Here is a 22459-nt window from a genome sequence, read left to right on the forward strand (position 1 = left end):
GGCTCCTCTGAGGGAGTCCGCACTGGTGGGGGCACACCTCAAACTTTTCAGTCAGGTCTGGGTGCACTCGGACCTAGATCCTTGGATAGTAGAAATAGTAACCCAAGGGTACAAATTAGAGTTTCAAGACGTGCCCCCTCACCGATTTTTCAAGTCAGCCTTGCCAGCTTCTCTACTAGAAAGGGAAATAGTAAGCGCTGCGATACTAAAGTTGTGTCAAAATCAAGTGATTGTCACGGTGCCCCCGTCACAGAGGGAGGAAGGGTTTTATTCGACCCTGTTCGTGGTCCCGAAGCCGGATGGCTCAGTCAGACCGATTCTGAACCTAAAATCCCTCAATTTTTTTCTAAAGAAATTCAAATTCAAGATGGAATCTCTACGTGCAGTGATCTCCACGCTGGAAGAGGGGGATTTTATGGTATCGGTCGACATAAAGGATGCAAACTTGCTTGTCCCCATATTTTCTCCGCATAAGGCTTACCTAAGATATGCGGTACAGGATTGTCATTACCAATTTCAGACGTTGCTGTTTGGTCTGTCCGCTGCTCCGAGGGTTTTCACCAAAGTAATGGCGGAAACTATGGTTCTCCTGCGCAAGCAGGGAATCACAATTATCCCGTACTTGGACGATCTCCTCATAAAGGCGAGGTCCAAGGAGCAATTGTTGAAGAATGTTGCCCTTTCACCGACGATTCTACAACAACACGGGTGGCTCCTAAATTTGCCAAAATCTCAGTTGGATCCAACGACACGGCTGTCGTTTCTGGGTATGATTCTGGACACAGAATTGCAGAGCGTTTTTCTCCCAATGGAAAAAGCTCTCGAAATACAGAACATGGTAAAACAGATTCTGAAACCAACAAAAGTATCAGTTCTTCAATGCACTCGGTTGCTGGGGAAGATGGTGGCGGCCTACGAGACCATTCCGTATGGCAGGTTCCATGCCAGGGCGTTTCAGTGGAACCTGTTGGACCAATGGTCCGGGTCTCACTTGGACATGCATCGGAAGATAATTCTATCTCCCAGGACCAGAATCTCCCTTCTGTGGTGGATGCACAGTTCTCACCTTCTGGAGGGGCGCAGGTTTGGGATTCAGGATTGGATCCTGGTGACCACAGTTGCAAGCCTCCGAGGCTGGGGAGCAGTCACACAGGGAAGAAACTTTCAAGGAAAGTGGTCAAGCCAAGAAGTTTGTCTACACATAAACATTCTGGAATTAAGAGCCATTTACAACGGCATACTGCAAGCAGAACATCTTCTTCGAGGTCTGCCTGTCTTGATTCAGTCAGACAATGTGACAGCAGTGGCGTATATAAACCACCAAGGCGGTACAAGGAGCGATGGCCGAGGCCACGAAAATTCTTCGCTGGGCGGAGAGACATGCCAGCGCTCTGTCAGCAGTCTTCATTCCGGGAGTGGACAACTGGGAAGCAGACTTCGTCAGCAGACACGATCTCCATCCAGGAGAGTGGGGTCTTCATCAAGAGGTCTTTGTAGAAGTGACAAATCGTTGGGGAGTTCCTCAAGTGGACATGATGGCATCCCGCCTCAACAAGAAACTTTGGAGATATTGTTCCAGGTCATGGGACCCTCAAGCGATATCGGTGGACGCCCTGGTGACACTGTGGGTGTTTCCGTCGGTCTATGTGTTCCCTCCACTTCCACTCATTCCAAAGGTGATAAAGATTATAAGAAGAACAAGAGTTCAGGCAATACTCGTTGTTCCGGACTGGCCAAGGAGGGCCTGGTATCCAGATCTTCAGGAGTTGCTCATAGAAGATCCCTGGCCTCTTCCTCTACGAGAGGACCTGCTACAACAGGGACCGTGCGTGTATCAGGACTTACCGTGGCTGCGTTTGACGGCATGGCGGTTGAACGCCAAATCCTAGCCCGAAAGGGTATTCCCAGTGAAGTCATTCCCACACTTCTTAAGGCTAGAAAAGAAGTAACGGCGAAGCATTACCACCGTATTTGGAGAAAATGTGTCTTGGTGTGAATCCAAGAAGGCTCCTACGGAAGATTTTCACCTGGGGCGTTTGCTCCATTTCCTACAAGCAGGTGTGAATGCGAGCCTAAAGTTAGGCTCTATTAAAGTACAGATTTTGGCCTTGTCGATCTTTTTTCAAAAAGAATTGTCCGCCCTTCCGGAAGTTCAGACCTTCGTAAAAGGCGTGCTACACATCCAACCTCCCTTTGTGCCCCCAGTGGCACCATGGGACCTTAATGTGGTGTTGCAATTCTTGCAGTCGCATTGGTTTGAACCTTTGCGCAAGGTTGAGTTAAAATTCCTTACTTGGAAAGTGGTCATGTTTGCTTTGGCGTCTGCAAGGCGAGTGTCTGAGTTGGCGGCTTTGTCTCACAAAAGCCCCTATTTGATATTCCATGCTGATAGAGCGTAGTTGAGAACTCCGTCAGTTTCTGCCAAAAGTGGTTTCATCTTTTCATGTTAACCAGCCAATTGTGGTGCCAGTGGCCACTGACGCCTTGGCGGAGTCAAAGTCGCTCGATGTGGTTAGAGCTTTGAAGATCTATGTCGCCAGAACGGTGCAGATTAGGAAAACAGAGGCTCTGTTTGTCCTATGGGCTCCCAACAAAATTGGGGCTCCTGCTTCTAAGCAGACTATTGCGCGCTGGATTTGTAATACGATTCAGCAGGCTCATTCTACGGCAGGATTGCCGTTACCGAAATCGGTGAAAGCCCATTCTACCAGAAAGGTGGGCTCATCCTGGGTGGCTGCCCGGGGAGTCTCAGCGTTACAACTTTGCAGAGCTGCTACTTGGTCGGGATCAAACACCTTTGCGAAGTTTTAGAAGTTTGAAACCCTGGCTGAGGAGGACCTCTTGTTTGGTCAATCGGTGCTGCAAAGTTATCCACACTCTCCCGCCCGTTCTAGAGCTTTGGTATAAACCCCATGGTTCTTGAAGCATCCCCAGCATCCTCTAGGACGTATGAGAAAATAGGATTTTCATACCTACCGGTAAATCCTTTTCTCCTAGTCCGTAGAGGATGCTGGGCGCGTTGAGTTCAGTCAATCTGTGACTGTTATTGGTCCTGCCGTTGCATGCGTTGTTGTTGAATGCCATGTTGTACGGCGTGTTTGAGGTGTGAGCTGGTATGTATCTCACCTTAGTTTAAAATAATTAAATAAATCCTTTTCCTCGAAATGTCCGTCTCCCTGGGCACAGTTCCTATAACTGGAGTCTGGAGGAGGGGCATAGAGGGAGGAGCCAGTTCACACCCATTCAAAGTCTTATAGTGTGCCCATGTCTCCTGCGGATCCCGTCTATACCCCATGGTTCTTGAAGCATCCGCAGCATCCTCTACGGATTAAGAGAAAAGGATTTACCGGTAGGTATTAAAATCCTATTTTCTGCATTCCTGATCAAGGATTACATCAGCACTTACATATATCAGGGTCTATTTACTAAGCCTTGGATGGAGATAAAGTGGTTTTTTAGCAGCTTATTGGCTGGTACTGTATCGCTGTCTACTTTGTCCATCCAAGGCTTAGTAAATAGACCCCATTTTCTCTGCACATACAAGATCGTAATTCAAGAGAGTAAAACAGATTCAGCGCTAATAACTAGTTAGATCTGTTTTATTCTCTTGGTTTATTATCAGGGTCTAACTAGCCCTTATATTCAGCAGCTGGAGGATTCACAGCACCTGTCAGCGCCATTTCTACCTTGGTAGTTTCCCTTAGAAGATCGTAATTCATTTTAGTAATGCAGAATACGTCTATATTTTACTATATTCAATGTATTGGCAGCGTGTGGTACACAATCCGCTCATCGCAGCTGGCATGTGACTGTGGTAGAGCAGAGGGAATGGGCTGCTGAGCTGTGGGGAGGAAGGTGATACCGTCAGGTGAATCGTCTGTTCTCAATAACTAGACATGTTTACATGAGGCACCAATGTACAGATCTGTATACTCCCCTGAGCTCTGGCTTCCAGCAGTGAAGGGTTTGGATGATTCTCTAACACTGTGGGCACACTTTACCTGGCACAGCTTGGGTGAAGTCATTCTCTTTAAAAGACGAGGTCAAGGCTAAACGCAACTTGGTGGAAGCCATTGGTCCTATCCATAGAATATGCATCTACACGCTGCAACACTGCTGCTAATTTTTGACACGCCACCATTGCACGCACCATGTGTAACACATGCTCCGTAGGGCTTTTCTGAATTTCTTTTGTGCATGCACAGCTGCAAATAATGGCTGCCAAGTAAATAACAGCATTGCGTGCAGCTATTCCCCCCCCCCACACACACACACACCCTAATTAGTGTATATTATTCCACTACGTCATACACAGCCTTTGAAAGGGAATTTTGTTTCAATTGGTGGCTAAACTTGTTCTTTAATTAAACGGACGACTATTACCGCAGTATAATTAACCCCATTCTCCTCCATTGGATCATCTGATGAAGTGTATGTTACTGCATTAATGGTGCATAATGAATGATGCCCCCGCATGACCTATATAAGGCGTGTGTGAGAGCGCTGGTAGTGTGTACATTTTTACGAGCCTCCTAATTAGAAGGGGGGGGAAACCCTGAACAGAATCCCACAGCAGATGCTTCTCTTTGACTAGTATGTGTCCGCAGAGATGAATGGGCCAGTTCTGGGAATACACCGAAGCGGATTTTCCTTGTGAGTGTCCAGTACTCCCGGAGTCTGCTTGTAAGTCCCAAGTGCAACTCTTGGAAATATCCGTGATCCCGTACATGTTTGCAATTTGGCGATAAAGCAGAATTTAATGTTTTTGATCACGAGTGTCCTTGGGCAAATCTTGTCCTGAATATTAAGCACAGTGTGTGGGATCCTCTGAGACCATAACGCATAATCTGGTTTAATAGTATGTTCATTTGTGTCTTGCTGCCGTGTCATTATTTAGCTTCTTTTTAAAGCATTGCCGTCTCTAATGCAGACTGTACAGATGAAATTATGCAGGCACTTCTGGTTAGGGGAAATAAATATTTCTGCCTTGTCTAATACAAGACGTGATGATTTACAACGGTTTACCGCCATCTTATACCTGAATGAAAATTACAGTTAATAATATTTTTATTAATAAAATATATAAATATATATATATTTTTTTTATTATTATTATTATTATTATTATATTTTTATTTTTTTATTTTTTTTAAGAAACTATGTTGACTTTATCTGGTACCTGTATTCAGCGCTGGGAGTAGCCCTAGTGGCTGTAAAAATACATAGGTAGATGTACGCTTTGTTCTTGCGTCAACATTTATGCCTGCAGTAGGAGGGTCCGCTGCAGAATCAGTGCTGCAGTTCATTCATTAGCAGGTCTTCTACGTACTTAGAAAGTACAGGGTCCCCCAGCAGCACAGAGTTTATGAGAAGATGAGTTGTGTTAGTGAGGACAGGGCTGCATGTGACAGGGGAAGTGACATGATGTGAGGAGGGGAATGGAAGCCACAGACGGTTATATAGGGGCAGCAGCACAGAGTATATCAGGAGATAAGTGATGTGTCATTGAGGACAGGGCTGCATGTGACATGATGTGAGGGGGGGAATGGAGGTAGCAGGAAGCCACAGGCTGAGTGTTATATAGAGGAAGGAGCAGGGTCCCCCAGCAGCATAGAGTATATCAGATGAGTAATGTGTCAGTGAGGACAGGGTTACATGTGACAGGGGCAGTGACATGATGTGAGGGGGGGAATGGAGGTAGCAGGAAACGACAGGCTGAGAGTTATATAGAGGAAGGAGCAGGGTCCCCCAGCAGCAGCACAGAGTATATCAGATGAGTAATGTGTCAGTGAGGACAGGGTTACATGTGACATGATGTGAGGAGGGGAATGGAGGCAGCAGGAAGCATCATGATGATTTATACAGTGGAAGGAGCAATGTCCCCCAGCTGCACATAGAAATGATGCCTAGCTCCTTTTGATATGCTGCAGGAAGATAATAAGGTCAACCCTCTTTACTCTAGTCTTAAATATTTGATTTTTTATTTGTGTCTATGACATAGGGAGATATATGCTCTGCTCAATATTATACTATCTATTCTGCTTTCGGTCATGTTTTAAGGCCTTCATACATAATAAGGGTTCATATACAAATGATTATCTTCCCTATCTGTAATAAACATACAAGCCTAAGAGTGACAGTAGGCCTACGGCTGAATGCTGACCTCTTAGTTACACCCTTATCGAAATTGTTATGTAATTAAAATAGTTAAGAGTAACCATGGGCATATAGCGGAATGGTGGGCAGAGATATATATATATTTTTTTTCAGTGACCTCTATGATAATGAAAAATCTATTTGTCTATTGAATCATTTCTTGAGAAGTTTCTTTGGCCGCTGGGACTGGAGAAAAGGTCAGGAAGATGGATCATAACAGACTACGGAGAGCTTAGACTCTCCATGTGTTCCTCGCTCGTCTCCTTCTAGACCAGAGCCCCAGGCGAGGAGTGTAATTGGCGTCTTAAAGCCGCTGGTGTGATTATCAGAAGAAATGCTGCAATGCTACAAAGACACCAGCATTATAGCTGGTGTGTCATTGCTAGTATGGTTATTTAATTATCTTTTATTAGGAGATGACAGACTGAAATCTCTCTTCTAGCTGCCCAGTAGTAGGGATCGGCCCTGGAGCTGACAGAGTTTTGCTGAGAGTTATGGAAAGAGATGAGGCAGTGCTTCAGCACCACGGTCAGGGCTAGGAATAAGCGGAAAGCTCTCTGTCCAGTTGATACTGACTGACCATGTCTTATGGGGAGCTGATGCAGGAGTATTCATCATTGTTCTGAGATGGTCCAATTTCTCCTCATACAAGCATGGAATACTGCTAACTCAGACACAATAGATCATCGAACCCACGGATCAGTTTCTTTTTTAACACTTAATTTTTTTAGGACCAATTGGAGAGTATTTCGCTAAGATAGAATGCAGAAAATCTTTCAAAAATGTTTACAAAAATTTGTGGTTTAAATGAATACTTCAGATGTTGCGCGTTGGTGCTGATGCGGAGTGAAACATATGCGGAGCATCTCATGGACGTTTATTGCATTGTGTAATGCTCTGCAACCAAAACTACACAAGTACCTATGCCTATATTCTGGGTGTAATTGCGGCTCTTTCTGCATCTGAAATGAAACGTTACGTTTTTTTCCAGGAAAACACTGTAGCATAGCACTTTGTATGCAAATACAGTCGCAGTCACATACAGAATATAGGCATGCTGCATATAATTTTAATCAGCAGAAGCTGCTTGTGCGTCCAATTGCATTACTTTGTGTCTAAGACGCATTTTCACGGAAAAAAGTACGCTCTGAGTTACTGAGTTCTGTCACGGCATAGCGCGAATTGAAGGGCTATTTAGCTTGACTGCATCAAGTATGTAAGAGGACACATCTGAACAACTCCCCATACTGCCAATTAGACCTATCTAGTTCAGTCCCGGTGTGGTGGGATCCGCAGTGTATATATTCCACTTGTAATAAAGTGTTCCCTGTAGCTCTCTTCCCATTAGTCTGGTGTCATGTAAAAGACCACAACTGTCACTAATACATGTATTCTGCATTCTATTGTCTTTCAGATCCCACTGCCCCCAATGTACAGGTAACTCAGATGGCTTTAATATGCGATGAAGCTCCAGGACCCATCACTATGGACTTAAGAGGTAAAATGACTTCTGCGTAGATACTGAAAATCCAAATGTAATATTGTCTAATTCCTACTTTTCTTGTACTTTGCTAACGTTTTGCATACTCAGTGTTGGACTACTGGAATAGAGATCATTTACACTACAATCACTTCAACTAAAGGATTTTTTTATTGCATATATAAACATATATATGTATATATTCATGTAGTCAGTTTTGTAAATATAAGTCATTGTTTTTGTTTTTGTTTGTTTTTTGTAAGATGGTTAAATATACACTTCAGCAGAGTGTATCTATCAATATCTGAATTTTCTTGTATTTCTTCAGCAGCTGGAAGGCTCATTATGCAGTTCTCAACCACAAGTACTGTGATATTGGGCATTTGCCCCAATACCACCTGGCTCTGTTGTCTCGAGACAACTGGGGTAGCTGATAATTCTGCAGTCAAACTTCCAAATATACAGTTTAAAAACAGTTTTGCTGATGATCTCAAACCCGCCTAGAAGGCGCTAGGGGTAGGACTTAGGATGAGGATGTACAATTTCTCCTACCACTAAAGAGGCTTCAGATACATGTAACAGTAGATGCACTCCTAGAGAGAGTGTTTAACGAAGCAAAATATAATTAGACTTTTATTTGCAGGAAAATACACCAGTAGTGTCTTTTAGAGTCTGGGATGGAGTCCAGAAAGAGTAGCTTAAAGCAACAAAGGAGCAGCACAAGATAAACCAGCAGAACAATTGGTTTTCAAACCTTTACAGCATTGTACACAGGATAAAAGCTGAATCCTGCTTCAGACTTCTCTTCTGGGATCGCAGACTGCATGCAAGAAAATTAGTGGTCACCCTTCTAGATCCAGCAAGATGTGTATACCGTCGGCTGTATGCATTTAAATGGCGCCCTATCCTCCAAAATTATTTGTACCTAAAATTGTCAAAACGTATGCTAGACTCATTTATTTCATTTATTTTATTTCTCCATTATACAATTCTATATCTAGGTCTATGGCCTTTCCCCCAGTGACATCATATCCTGACTCCAATGATGTCATACCCATTTTGTGTTGCAACTAGGCCGTGAACTACTCTATTGCGAGTCATTTGTCCTACGTGAATATGTTTTAGAGAGGGGTCTAGGATGGGGGGCAGGGGTTACTGAACAAAGGGAACGGCACTCAAGCTATTAAGTTGTTCCTTAAATCATGCAGTGACGCCACCGGTGGTACTAAGTAACTGGTTCCAAACACCTGCAGTGCCCAATAGTAATTCACTTTGTCAGCCTTTGTGTTCAGTTACCATCCCAAAGCCCCAGCAATTCCTTGATCCATCTGCTGGGCTGAATGGCCAGATCCAGAGTAATTTGGACCCTTACGTGTGTGGCCTACTTGGATTATGAGTGGAATGGCTGCCTTGTGTTTGCAGAGCTCTCCATCTGCAAAATAAATGCGCGAGCAGCTACAATCCATATTTCTGCAGTGGGGTACACTGTGATTTCACAGGGAATTACATCGGGGTGTAGAGTTGGAACTTGATCCGAGGCACCAACAGGCTAATGGTACGCTCAATTTCACATGGCAGAGTACGCTCAATTTCACTCCCGCCCTCTCCAGAGGTTAATTCTTTCCAAATGGGATGGCCTGCCTCACTGGGTCAGGACTCGCATGATCTCCTTAACTTCGGAGGTTCACCTGTCACTGACCTGGTGGCTACAGGACCAGCAATTGAGCAGGGGTCGTCCATTCTGGATCTCCACCTGGGTCCTTCTGACGACGGATGCCAGTCTGCAGGGTTGGGGCGCGGTGTTGGAGCAACACTCTCTTCAGGGTCAGTGGACTAGGGAGGAATCTCTCCTCCTGATGAACATTCTGGAATTGCAGGCAGTGTTCAATGCATTGACACTAGCCCTGCCTCTGGTACAGTCAGACAACGCCACCACAGTGGCGTACATAAATAATCAAGGCGGCACTTGAAGCCGCATGGCAATGAGGGAAGTGTCAAGGATACTTCAATGGGCGGAACGCCATCTGCCAGCCATATCGGCAGTGTTCATTCTGAGAGTCCTCAACTGGGAAGCGGACTTCCTCAGTCGTCAGGACGTAAACGCCGGAGAGTGGAGTCTTCATCCAGAAGTCTTTCAACTCCTAATGGACAAGTGGGGCCTACCAGATGTAGACCTGATGGCGTCTCGACACAATCACAAGGTTCCGGTCTTCGGAGCAAGGACAAAGGATCCTCAAGCAGCGTTCGTGGATGCACTGGCAATTCCATAGAACTTTCGGCTGCCATACGTGTTCCCTCCCATGTCACTCCTGCCCAGGGTAATACGGAAGTTCAAGCAAGAAGGAGGAATACTACTTCTATTCTCTACGGCGTGGCCCAGACGGCATTGGTTCTCAGACCTGCAGGGTCTATTGATAGAGCGTCCTCTTCTACTTCTGCAGCGCCAGGACCACCTCGTTCAGGGCCCTTGTGTCTACCAGGATTTGGCCCGGCTGGCTTTGATGGCGTGGCCCTTGAAGCTTCAGTACTGAAGGCCAAAGGGTTTTCTGAGGCGGTGATTCAAACTATGTTGAAGGCCCGTAAACCGGCTTTTGCTCGGATTTATTATAGGGTCTGGAATTCCTACTTCACATGGTGTGGTGCTAAGAATTATGATGCATTCAAGTTCAGTACTGCCAAACTTTTGGCTTTTCTGCAACAGGGCCTTGACTTAGGCCTTTGTCTGGCCTCCCTCAAGGTTCATATTTCTGCCTTGTCAATATGGTTTCATGGGAAAATTGCAACTCTGCTGATGTTCATACATTCACTCAGGGTGATTTACGGATTCAACCTCCCTATATTCCTCCTGTGGCTCCTTGTGATTTGTCGGTTGTCCTGGATGCCCTCCAGTAGTCTGCATTCGAACCTCTTGAGTCTGTGGACCTTAAGTGGCTTACTCTTAAGGTCTTGTTTTTGCTGGCTATTGCTTCTGCTAGACGGGTTTCAGACTTGGGTGCCTTATCCTGTCGGTCACCTTGTCTGATTTTTCACTGTGACCGGGCAGTTCTTAGAACACGCCCTGTTTATCTGCCTAAGGTGGTGTCATCTTTCCACCTTTAACCAAGAGATTATGGTTCTGGCCTTTACCTCTCCTGGTTTATCCTCCAAAGAGTGGTCTTTGGATGTGTTACAGACTCTCCGTTTTTAGTTGAAGAGAATAGCTTCGCTTAGGAGATCTGATTCTCTCTTTGTACTTTTTGGTTTTCACAAACGTGTCTGGCCTGCCAATAAGCAGACCTTGGCCAGATGGATTAGAATGGTTATTGCACATGCTTATGTACAGGCTGGTCTTCCAGCTCCTGCTACCATCAAAGCCCATTCTACTTGGTCTGTTAGACTTTTTTGGGCGGCACGCCGTGGCGCGACCCTTGAACAATTGTGCAAGGCAGCTACGTGGTCCTCAGTGAACACGTTCATAAGGTTCTATGCCTTCGATACTTCCGCCTCCCAGTATGCCTCCTTTGGACGCTGGGTTCTTGTGCCCGCTACAGTGCGTCCCTTCCGATGAGGAACTGCTTTAGGATATCCCCGATGTAATTCCCTGTGGAATCAGTATACCCCGCTGCAGAAAAGGAGATTTATGGTAAGAGCTTACCTTTGTTAAATCTTTCTGCGAGGTACACTGGATTCCACAGGGCGCCCACCCTGACGCACTTAGCTTCTTTGGGTTTGTATGGCATTAGCCACTGGTACCTTCTCCTGTCGTGAGAATGTAAGTGTATGTGGCTACTAACTGTTGTCATCTCTATTACCTGCTATTGCATTGGACTGGTTAACAAAACGGAGCTCCAGTGCCTGGAGGAGGGGATATAGAGGAGGCAGTGCAAGGCATCCTGGGAACAGTCAAAGCGTTTAGCCTGTTGGTGCCCCGGATCAAGATCCAACTCTGCACCCCGATGTAATTCCCTGTGGAATCCAGTGTATCTCGCAGAAAGATTTAACAAAGGTAAGTTCTTACCATAAATCTCCTTTTTATAATAGACCAGTACAAAAAATAAAGTCCCAAAAAATTAAAGTGACATTGTAAGGAACGTGATCAAGATGAGACCTTTTGTCATCGCCTTTTGCAAACCGTTATCTTGACCTACATCAGCGGCCTGGGTACTGCTCTAGCTATGGCCTGACATTAGCTATTTATAGTGGGCTGTGGCTACGGCTCTGATCTGTAAATACCTTCGTGAGGTTCCCCATTTGGGAAAAATGAGTAAGGCAACTCGTGTCTCAGTTTTGTAATGATTTTCTGCTGATATGACTGTTCCTTTATAATGCCCACCTCATTAATTTAAGACTGTTTAATCAAATCTTACAGCTATGTAGGTATGACAGGTTTAATTAGATCTGATCAGAGCTGTTTGAAGATGAGACTGGGGAATTATTGTCTGGATGTAGCTCCTACAACCCACCGCTTATCCTGCATATTAAATAGCAGATCTCACTGCGGAGAGTGACTTGATATGGCGTGTACAGTAATACCTACCCTAACCCACCCATGAGCACCAGTTGCCGCATGAATTAAATAAAAAAAATTGTAAGGCGGTAATTTGCTGTGACAACTAGAGCCCATTATATTTGTTGGGGATGGCTTTGGGGGTACATAACTAAAGCTTTGAAAAATAACAACTGGAGTTGTTGCCTGTAGCAACAATCTAGATTTTAGTTTTTCTTTTTCTAGAATGTGCTAGATAAGTGATAGCTGGAATCTGATTGGTCGGTATGTGTAGCCCCTCACTTTACCATATTTAACATTTTTTTGCAAACCCAGTCCTATGCTGAGCTGGCCTACCTGCAGATTAATGTGCTGTTATAATAGATAACCCCTTATAGCCCTCACCTGGCCGCTATCCCCCCCTCCCTCCTCTGTCCGTGTATTGGTAAAGCACAACTCCGCCTGTATTGGATCTTAGAGCTTTGCTCACTGTAAGGGAGAACATTTGATGAGAATAATCGGCAGAGATTGGCAAAAAAATAAAATGTGTTGTGAATTCAATTTCATTTCTCAGCCACAACCTCCAATGACATCACATGAAAGATTATATTAAATACTAATATTTATAGCAGTCTGTGGCTCCAGCTCGTGTGGAACTACAAGTCCCAGCTTGCCTTGCTGATTTATGGTCGAGAGACTTGCGTCTAATTTAACGTTTACTAAACTGGTTTAAATGTAATATACGGTATGGCCAAACTGAAAGGTGACAAATAGATTTATAAAGCCTTGTAGGCGATGCGTCTTATTACGGTGTCTGCGCCTGGAATTGTGTGATCTAGGACTGAACGTTGCACAGATTGCTGCAGTGTGACACCAGGAGACTGTATAAGCATTGAGCACATCAGTATTCTCCACACAAGGCTGTCTGCTATTACACCTTTTCCCTGCCAAGTCATCTACACAGGTGCAGTTCAATGTCTGTGCACTATACTGAGACTTCACATTTTTATCTCGCTGGGTATGTGACCTGTGGAAGAAGTGATATTTAAAATGCAGTATGTATTTGTAAATGTTTCTAAGCACAAAAATCTATTTTAATATTAGTGTTTATTCCACAGTATATTTTGCCTCTTTGAATCTCCAAACGCCTCAGAAAATCATTCAGAAATGTGCTCACTGTGCACTGCCATATTTATTTTTATTTATTAACATATGCTTATGTAGTGCAAGCATACTCAATGGCACTTTACAAAACCGTAATAGAACCGTAATAAAAGAAGATTAGGTAGTACCAGAGAGGTAAGAGGGTCCTGCTGGCAAGCTTACAGTCTACAGGGAAACAGGAATGTGATACGCAGATAGATTGTAAGCTTGCGAACAGGGCCTTCCTACCTCTAGGTCTGTCTGTTTTTACCCAGTTTTGTTCTATTACTGTTACTCTAATTGTAAAGCGCAACGGAATATGCTGCGCTATATAAGAAACTGTAAATAAATAAGGATAGGTGCTGCATATTATATATCTGTTCAGCCAGATTGCAGAGGTTCTTGGTGGGCTGTAGGATGCAGGCCCACAGCAGTGTTGGCCTGGGGTCAGCGGGGTGTGTGAGAGTAGAAAGAGAATGTATGTAAAGTTATGTGTGGTCTGTGGACAGGGGAGGTAATTGGGTAGAATAACTTATGAAGGTTATGTGGATGGTTCTGGAATATGTTAAACTGCCTGAAGAGTCTTCAGGGAACCCTTGTAAGCTTGGAGACTAGAGGAAAGTCTTATTGCTCATGGAAGGGAATTCACCAGAGTGGGTGCAGCCCGATAATAGTCCCTTAACTGATAATGGGAGCAGGTAGTGCGTGTGGATGAGAGATGCAGATAGGTTGGGTTGGGAGATATTTTGAGATAAGTGAGGAGATTTACGTTGGTGCAGTTTGGATAATAGCCTTTTGTGTAAATAAAAGTATTTTAGATTGAATACGGTAGAATACAGGCAGCCAGTGGAGGGACTGACAGAGCAGATCAACAGATGATAAACAGTTAGCAAAGAAAATTAGCCTGACAACTGCGTCCAAAATAGATTGTAGTGGTGAGAGTATTGGGAAAAAACAGTCAGGAAACCACTGCAAGAATCAATGCGAGAGACGAGAGCATGGATTAGAGTTTTTGCTGTGTTTTGGTTAAGATGTGGTCCTATTCTGAATAGGTTTCTTCGATGCATGTGACATGATTTGGAAACAGATTGAATATGGGGAACAAAGGACAGTTTAGAATCAAGGATGACCCCTAGGCAGTGAGCTTGTGGGGTAGGGTTGTTGTGTTACGAACAGTGAAATCAGATATCCGTTTGGTAACTACAGTTGGTCGGTGGAAATATTAATCTGTTTTAGAAATATTACGTTTGAGTTGGTGAGATGACATCCAAGAGGAAACGACAGAAAGACATTCAGGTACCCGGACCAATACATATGGTGACAAATCAGGGGAGGATGGGTGGATTTGAGTGTCCTCTGCACAATCATTCCAGAATCTGAAAGAGCTGATTAGTTTGTCAAGAGATGAGGTAGAGATTGAGAAAAGCAGAGGACATAAGACTGAGCCTTGTAGTACTCCAACTGATAGAGCTAACGAAGTGGAGGTGGAACCAGAGAAACTAATGCTGAAAGAATCTATACTACAAGTATACACCTGGCGCTGTTATTCATCAAAGTGAGAGCAGCTGACCTCGAGGAAGTGATCCCAATTACCTCAAAACAGAAAAACCATACAAAGAACATGAGACTGCGCTTCTCACTTTGATAAGATTTTTATAAAACGTTAATTAATACATAAACAATACATTGATACATGCCAGTACCATAAAATTAAGAAATACAAATAATAACAGCTTTATAAAATAAGCCCATAACAATTAGCAACCAACACACCTAAGTGCAACCACCCTCATATAATACTGCTTATTTGCACATAAGATTTCCAATCAAGATGTTATATCTCAGTCTTAATGAGGCTTCCACTTAAAATGACTCGGTCCTTGAATCCACGTTAGTATTGGGTTAATAAAGCATTGTTAAGGTGGGAACACACTGGCCAATATATCGGCCGTTCTTTTGAACGCCCGATATATCACGGGTCCGTCGGGCAGTGTGTACGGGCGATATGTCTGTGAACTCCGTCATTCACAGATATATTGCATCGCCCCTGCAGCACAGCCGACGGTCAATATATCTACCGATATATTGGCGCATCGCTGTGTGTGTACGGGCGACCAGCCAGCCGCCCTTACACATGCGGCGGCGGGCGGCGGTGATTGACAGCTGAACTGAGGCCCAGTTCATGACGTCAGTCCCCGACGGATCGGGCAGTGTGTATGCACAGCACATTGCCCGATCCGTCCATAGATATATCTGCAGATCAATTGATCAGTGTGTACCCACCTTTAGTTAGGCATGCAGCCCTTCCCACTTATAAGTACTTCAGGGTAGTTTAGTAAACAGTGTGTCCACATGCAATGTAGCAATTAGAATGGAATACAGCAAACACTTAGAGTACACCATGCAGTGTACCCAAATATATACCTTTCCTTGTTGCTGTAAGGCAAACTGCTTTTTATCAGGATCACACGTTGGTAGCTGGGCTCCTGTTTCTCTCCTCTTAGCACTGGGGTATAGCAAGTAAGCTGTTAACCGGACGGTCAAAACTTGATACAAAAGCATACAGAAGAATGCTGCAGTGATTAGGAATGATGTCCTGTCCAACAAATGCATTTCTCCGCCTCCGGACTTGTGTCAGCGGCTTCTTCAGTGTTAGAGATGTCATTCTATCTTCTCAAACCTTTAAATAACGGATTTCCCAGTTTGCGCATGCGCCGTACACATGCGGGTCAAGCCTCATTCTCAATAGCACTATCTTGAGTATGTGCAGCTCAAACTACTGAACAAAGCCTCACATTCATTAATCAGGAAGTGCTCCACGGGCTTAATAACATAAATAAAAACCTCTCTCCCTCCCTCTCTCTCTCCCTCTCTCTCTCCCTCTCTCTCTCTCTCTCTCTCTCTCTCTTTCTCTCTCTCCCTCTCTCCCTCTCTCTCTCTCTCTCTCTCTCTCTCTCTCTCTCTCTTTCTCTGACGTCCTAGTGGATGCTGGAAACTCCGTAAGGACCATGGGGAATAGACGGGCTCCGCAGGAGACTGGGCACTCTAAGAAAGAATTAGGACTACTGGTGTGCACTGGCTCCTCCCTCTATGCCCCTCCTCCAGACCTCAGTTAGAATCTGTGCCCGGCTCGAGCTGGTTGCACACTAGGGGCTCTCCTGAGCCTCTAGTAAAGAAATTTATTAGGTTTTTTATTTTCAGTGAGATCTGCTGGCAACAGACTCACTGCTACGAGGGACTTAGGGGAGAGAAGCGAACCTACCTGCTTGCAGCTAGCTTGGGCTTCTAGGCTACTGGACACCATTAGCTCCAGAGGGATCGAACATAGGCCCAGCCTCGGTCGTCCGGTCCCGGAGCCGCGCCGCCGTCCCCCTTGCAGAGCCAGAAGCAAGAAGAACATCCTGGAAATCGGCGGCTGAAGACTCCGGTCTTCATTAAGGTAGCGCACAGCACTGCAGCTGTGCGCCATTGCTCCCTATGCACACCACATACTCCGGTCACTGATGGGTGCAGGGCGCTGGGGGGCGGCGGCGGGCGCCCTGGGCTGCAATTAGAGTACCTTAAATTGGCAAAACAACACATAATATAGTCTAATAAACTATATATGTGTAAAAATCCCCTGCCATAATATTAATAAAAGAGCGGGAGAAGCCCGCCGAAAAAGGGGCGGGGCTATCTCCCTCAGCACACTGGCGCCATTTCCTCTTCACAGCTCCGCTGGAAGACAGCTCCCCAGGCTCGCCCCTGCAGTTTCCAGGCTCAAAGGCTAAAAAAGAGGGGGGGGGGCACTAAATTTAGGCGCAAAAACTGTATTGTATAGCTGCTATAGGGAAAATCACTTTCTGTAATAGTGTAAATCCCTGTTTATATAGCGCTGTGGTGTGTGCTGGCATACTCTCTCTCTGTCTCCCCAAAGGACTTTGTGGGGTCCTGTCCTCAGTCAGAGCATTACCTGTGTGTGTGCGGTGTGTCGGTACGGCTGTGTCGACATGTTTGATGAGGATGCTTATGTGGAGGCGGAGCAGGTGCCGATAAATGTGATGTCACCCCCTGTGGGGTCGATACCAGAGTGGATGGATATGTGGAAGGTATTAACCGACAGTGTCAACTCCTTACATAAAAGGTTCGATGACATAACAGCTGTGGGACAGCCGGCTTCTCAGCCAGTGCCTGCCTAGGCGTCTCAAAGGCCATCAGGGGCTCAAAAACGCCCGCTACCTTAGATGCCAGACACAGATGTCGACACGGAGTCTGACTCCAGTGTCGACGAGGATGAGACATATACACAATCCACAAGGGGCATCCGTTGCATGATTACGGCAATAAAAAATGTGTTGCACATTTCTGACATTAACCCAGGTACCACTAAAAAGGGTATTATGTTTGGGGAGAAAAAGCAACCAGTGGTTTTTCCCCCATCAGATGAGTTGAATGAAGTGTGTGAAGAAGCGTGGGCTTCCCCCGATAAGAAACTAGTGATTTCTAAAAAGTTACTGATGGCGTACCCTTTCCCGCCAGAGGACAGGTTACGCTGGGAGACATCCCCGAGGGTGGATAAAGCGCTCACACGCTTGTCAAAAAAGGTGGCGCTGCCGTCTCAGGATACGGCCGCCTTAAAGGAGCCTGCGGATAGAAAGCAGGAGGCTATCCTGAAGTCTGTATATACACACTCAGGTACTATACTGAGACCTGCTATTGCTTCAGCATGGATGTGCAGTGCTGCAGCAGCGTGGTCTGATTCCCTGTCTGATAACATTGATTCCCTTGACAGGGACACTATATTTCTAACCATAGAGCATATTAAAGACGTAGTCTTATCTATGAGAGATGCACAGAGGGATATTTGCCGGCTGGCATCTAGAATAAATGCAATGTCCATCTCTGCCAGGAGAGTATTATGGACTCGGCAGTGGACAGGTGATGCGGATTCTAAAAGGCACATGGAGGTTTTGCCTTACAAGGGTGAGGAATTGTTTGGGGATGGTCTCTCGGACCTCGTTTCCACAGCAACAGCTGGGAAGTCGACATTTTTACCTCAGGTTCCCTCACAGCCTAAGAAAGCACCGTATTAGGTACAGTCCTTTCGGCCCCAGAAAGGCAAGCGGGTTAAAGGCGCGTCCTTTCTGCCCAGAGGCAGGGGGAGAGGGAAAAAGCTGCACCATACAGCCAGTTCCCAAGAACAAAAATCCTCCCCTGCTTCCACTAAATCCACCGCATGACGCTGGGGCTCCACTGGTGGAGCCAGGTGCGGTGGGGGCCCGTCTCCGGAACTTCAGCGACCGGTGGGTTCGCTCACAGGTGGATCCCTGGGTTCTACAAGTGGTATCTCAGGGATACAAGCTGGAATTCGAGACGTCTCCCCCTCGCCGTTACCTCAAATCAGCCTTGCCAGCCACTCCCCCGGACAGGGAGGTAGTGCTGGCGGCAATTCACAAGCTGTACCTCCAGCAGGTGATAATAAAAGTTCCCCTCCTTCAACAGGGACGGGGTTACTATTCCACAATGTTTGTGGTACCGAAACCAGACGGTTCGGTGAGACCCATTCTAAATTTGAAATCCTTGAACACTTCTATAAGGAGGTTCAAGTTCAAAATGGAATCGCTCAGGGCAGTTATTGCAAGCTTGGAAGAAGGGGATTACATGGTATCACTGGACATCAAGGATGCTTACCTGCATGTCCCCATTTACCCACCTCACCAGGTGTACCTCCGTTTTGTGGTACAAGACTGCCATTACCAATTCCAGACGTTGCCGTTTGGTCTGTCCACGGCACCGAGGGTATTTACCAAAGTAATGGCCGAAATGATGATACTCCTTCGAAAGAAGGGAGTTATAATTATCCCATACTTGGACGATCTCCTTATAAAGGCGAGGTCCAGGGAGCAGTTGTTGGTCTGAGTAGCACTATCTCAGGAAGTGCTACAACAGCACGGCTGGATTCTGAATATTCCAAAGTCGCAGCTGGTTCCTATGACGCGTCTGCTGTTCCTGGGTATGATTCTGGACACAGAACAGAAGAAGGTGTTTCTCCCGGAGGAGAAGGCCAAGGAGTTGTCATCTCTGGTCAGAGACCTCCTGAAACCAAAACAGGTGTCGGTGCATCACTGCACGCGAGTCCTGGGAAAGATGGTAGCTTCTTACGAGGCAATTCCATTCGGCAGGTTCCATGCAAGGATCTTTCAGTGGGATCTGTTAGACAAGTGGTCCAGATCGCATCTTCAGATGCATCGGCTGATCACCCTGTCCCCGAGGGCCAGGGTGTCTCTGCTGTGGTGGCTGCAGAGTGCTCATCTTCTAGAGGGCCGCAGATTCGGCATACAGGACTGGGTCCTGGTGACCACGGATGCAAGCCTCCGAGGTTGGGGGGCAGTCACTCAGGGAAGAAACTTCCAAGGACAATAGCCGAGTCAGGAGGCTTCCCTACACATAAATATTCTGGAACTAAGGGCCATTTACAATGCCCTAAGTCACAAGACCCCTGCTTCAAAACCAGCCGGTGCTGATTCAGTCAGACAACATCACGGCGGTCGCCCATGAAAACCGACAGGGCGGCACAAGAAGCAGGATGGCGATGGCAGAAGCCACAAGGATTCTCCGATGGGCGGAAAATCACGTGATAGCACTGTCAGCAGTGTTCATTCCGGGAGTGGACAACTGGGAAGCAGACTTCCTCAGCAGGCATGACCTCCACCCGGGAGAGTGGGGACTTCATCCAGAAGTCTTCCAACTGATTGTAAACCGTTGGGAAAGGCCACAGGTGGACATGATGGCGTCCCGCCTAAACAAAAAGCTAAAAAGATATTGCGCCAGGTCAAGAAACCCTCAGGCAATAGCTGTGGACGCTCTAGTGACACCGTGGGTGTACCAGTCGGTTTATGTGTTCCCTCCTCTTCCTGTCATACCAAAGGTGCTGAGGATAATAAGAAAGAGAGGAGTAAGAACTATACTCATCGTTCCGGATTGGCCAAGAAGGACTTGGTACCCGGAACTGCAAGAAATGATCTCAGAGGACCCTTGGCCTCTGCCTCTCAGACAGGACCTGCTACAGCAGGGGCCCTGTCTGTTCCAAGACTTACCACGGCTACGTTTGACGGCATGGCGGTTGAACGACGGATCCTGATGGAAAAGGGCATTCCAGTTGAAGTCATTCCTACGCTGATAAAAGCTAGGAAAGATGTGACAGCAAAGCATTATCACCGCATATGGCGAAAATATGTTGCTTGGTGTGAGGCTATGAAGGCCCCCACAGAAGAATTTCAGCTGGGTCGTTTTCTGCACTTCCTACAGTCAGGAGTGACTATGGGCCTAAAATTGGGTTCCATTAAAGTCCAGATTTCGGCCCTGTCTATTTTCTTTCAAAAAGAACTGGCTTCACTGCCTGAAGTTCAGACGTTTGTTAAGGGAGTGCTGCACATTCAGCCCCCTTTTGTGCCCCCGGTGGCACCTTGGGATCTCAACGTTGTGTTGGATTTCCTAAAATCACATTGGTTTGAGCCACTTCAGACCGTGGAATTAAAATATCTCACGTGGAAAGTGGTCATGCTTTTGGCCTTGGCTTCGGCTAGGCGGGTGTCAGAATTGGCGGCTTTGTCCTGTAAAAGCCCCTATCTGATCTTCCATATGGACAGAGCAGAATTGAGGACGCGTCCCCAATTCCTCCCTAAGGTGGTATCAGCGTTTCATTTGAACCAACCTATTGTGGTGCCTGCGGCTACTCGGGACTTGGAGGCCTCCAAGTTGCTGGACGTAGTCCGGGCCCTGAAAATCTATGTTTCCAGGACGGCTAGAGTCAGAAAGACTGACTCGCTGTTTATCCTGCATGCACCCAACAAGCTGGGTGCTCCTGCTTCTAAGCAGACTATTGCTCGCTGGATCTGCTCCACGATTCAACTTGCACATTCTGCGGCTGGACTGCCGCATCCTAAATCAGTAAAGGCCCATTCCACGAGGAAGGTGGGCTCTTCTTGGGCGGCTGCCCGAGGGGTCTCGTCTTTACAACTTTGCCGAGCTGCTACCTGGTCGGGATCAAACACGTTTGCAAAATTCTACAAGTTTGATACCCTGGCTGGGGAGGACCTTGAGTTTGCTCATTCGGTGCTGCAGAGTCATCCGCACTCTCCCGCCCGTTTGGGAGCTTTGGTATAATCCCCATGGTCCTTACGGAGTTCCCAGCATCCACTAGGACGTCAGAGAAAATAAGAATTTACTCACCGGTAATTCTATTTCTCGTAGTCCGTAGTGGATGCTGGGCGCCCATCCCAAGTGCGGATTGTCTGCAATACTTGTATATAGTTATTGCCTAACTAAAGGGTTATTGTTCTGAGCCATCTGTTCAGTGAGGCTCAGTTGTTATTCATACTGTTAACTGGGTATAGTTATCACGAGTTGTACGGTGTGATTGGTGTGGCTGGTATGAGTCTTACCCGGGATTCCAAATCCTTTCCTTTGTTGTGTCAGCTCTTCCGGGCACAGTTTCCCTAACTGAGGTCTGGAGGAGGGGCATAGAGGGAGGAGCCAGTGCACACCAGTAGTCCTAATTCTTTCTTAGAGTGCCCAGTCTCCTGCGGAGCCCGTCTATTCCCCATGGTCCTTACGGAGTTCCCAGCATCCACTACGGACTACGAGAAATAGAATTACCGGTGAGTAAATTCTTATTTTTTTATATATATACATCTTTCTCTAACGTCCTTGAGGATGCTGGGACTCCGTAAGGACCATGGGGAATAGACGGGCTCCGCAGGAGATGGGGCACTTTAAGAAAGCTTTGGACTCTGGGTGTGCACTGGCTCCTCCCTCTATGCCCCTCCCTCTATGCCCCTCCTCCAGACCTCAGTTTTACACTGTGCCCAGAGCAGGATGGGTGCACTGCAGAGAGCTCTCCTGAGTTCTCTGCCTAAAAGCATTTTTGTTTGGATTTTTTCTCTACTTTTTCTACCTTTTCACAGGGAGCACTGCTGGCAACAGGCTCTCAATATACCGAAGTCCAAGCTGGTCCCTACAACGCGTCTGACCTTTTTGGGCCTGATTCTAGACACAGACCAGAAAAAGGTTTTCTTCTGATCGAAAAGGTTCAGGAGCTCATAGCCATGGTCAGGAACCTCTTAAAACCAAAAAAGGTTTCAGTGCATCATTGCACGCGGGTCCTGGGGAAGATGGTGGCTTCATACGAGGACATCCCTTTCGGCAGGTTCCATGCGAGGACCCTTTCAATGGGA

The 22459-nt window shown here is 46.3% G+C and overlaps 1 protein-coding gene across 2 annotated transcripts in view; it reads left to right on the forward strand.

The window, feature by feature from the left end:
* LOC134945493 (rho GDP-dissociation inhibitor 2-like) overlaps nt 1-22459 on the forward strand; it is a 202383-nt gene that overhangs the window by 150248 nt on the left and 29676 nt on the right. For both annotated transcript variants that reach the window (XM_063934818.1, XM_063934817.1), the window contains exon 3: nt 7571-7654. In XM_063934818.1, the coding sequence (XP_063790888.1) occupies nt 7571-7654 (84 nt within the window). The remainder of the gene's footprint in view (nt 1-7570; nt 7655-22459) is intronic.

Source organism: Pseudophryne corroboree, chromosome 7 (assembly GCF_028390025.1).
Source record: "Pseudophryne corroboree isolate aPseCor3 chromosome 7, aPseCor3.hap2, whole genome shotgun sequence".
NCBI lineage: Eukaryota > Metazoa > Chordata > Amphibia > Anura > Myobatrachidae > Pseudophryne > Pseudophryne corroboree.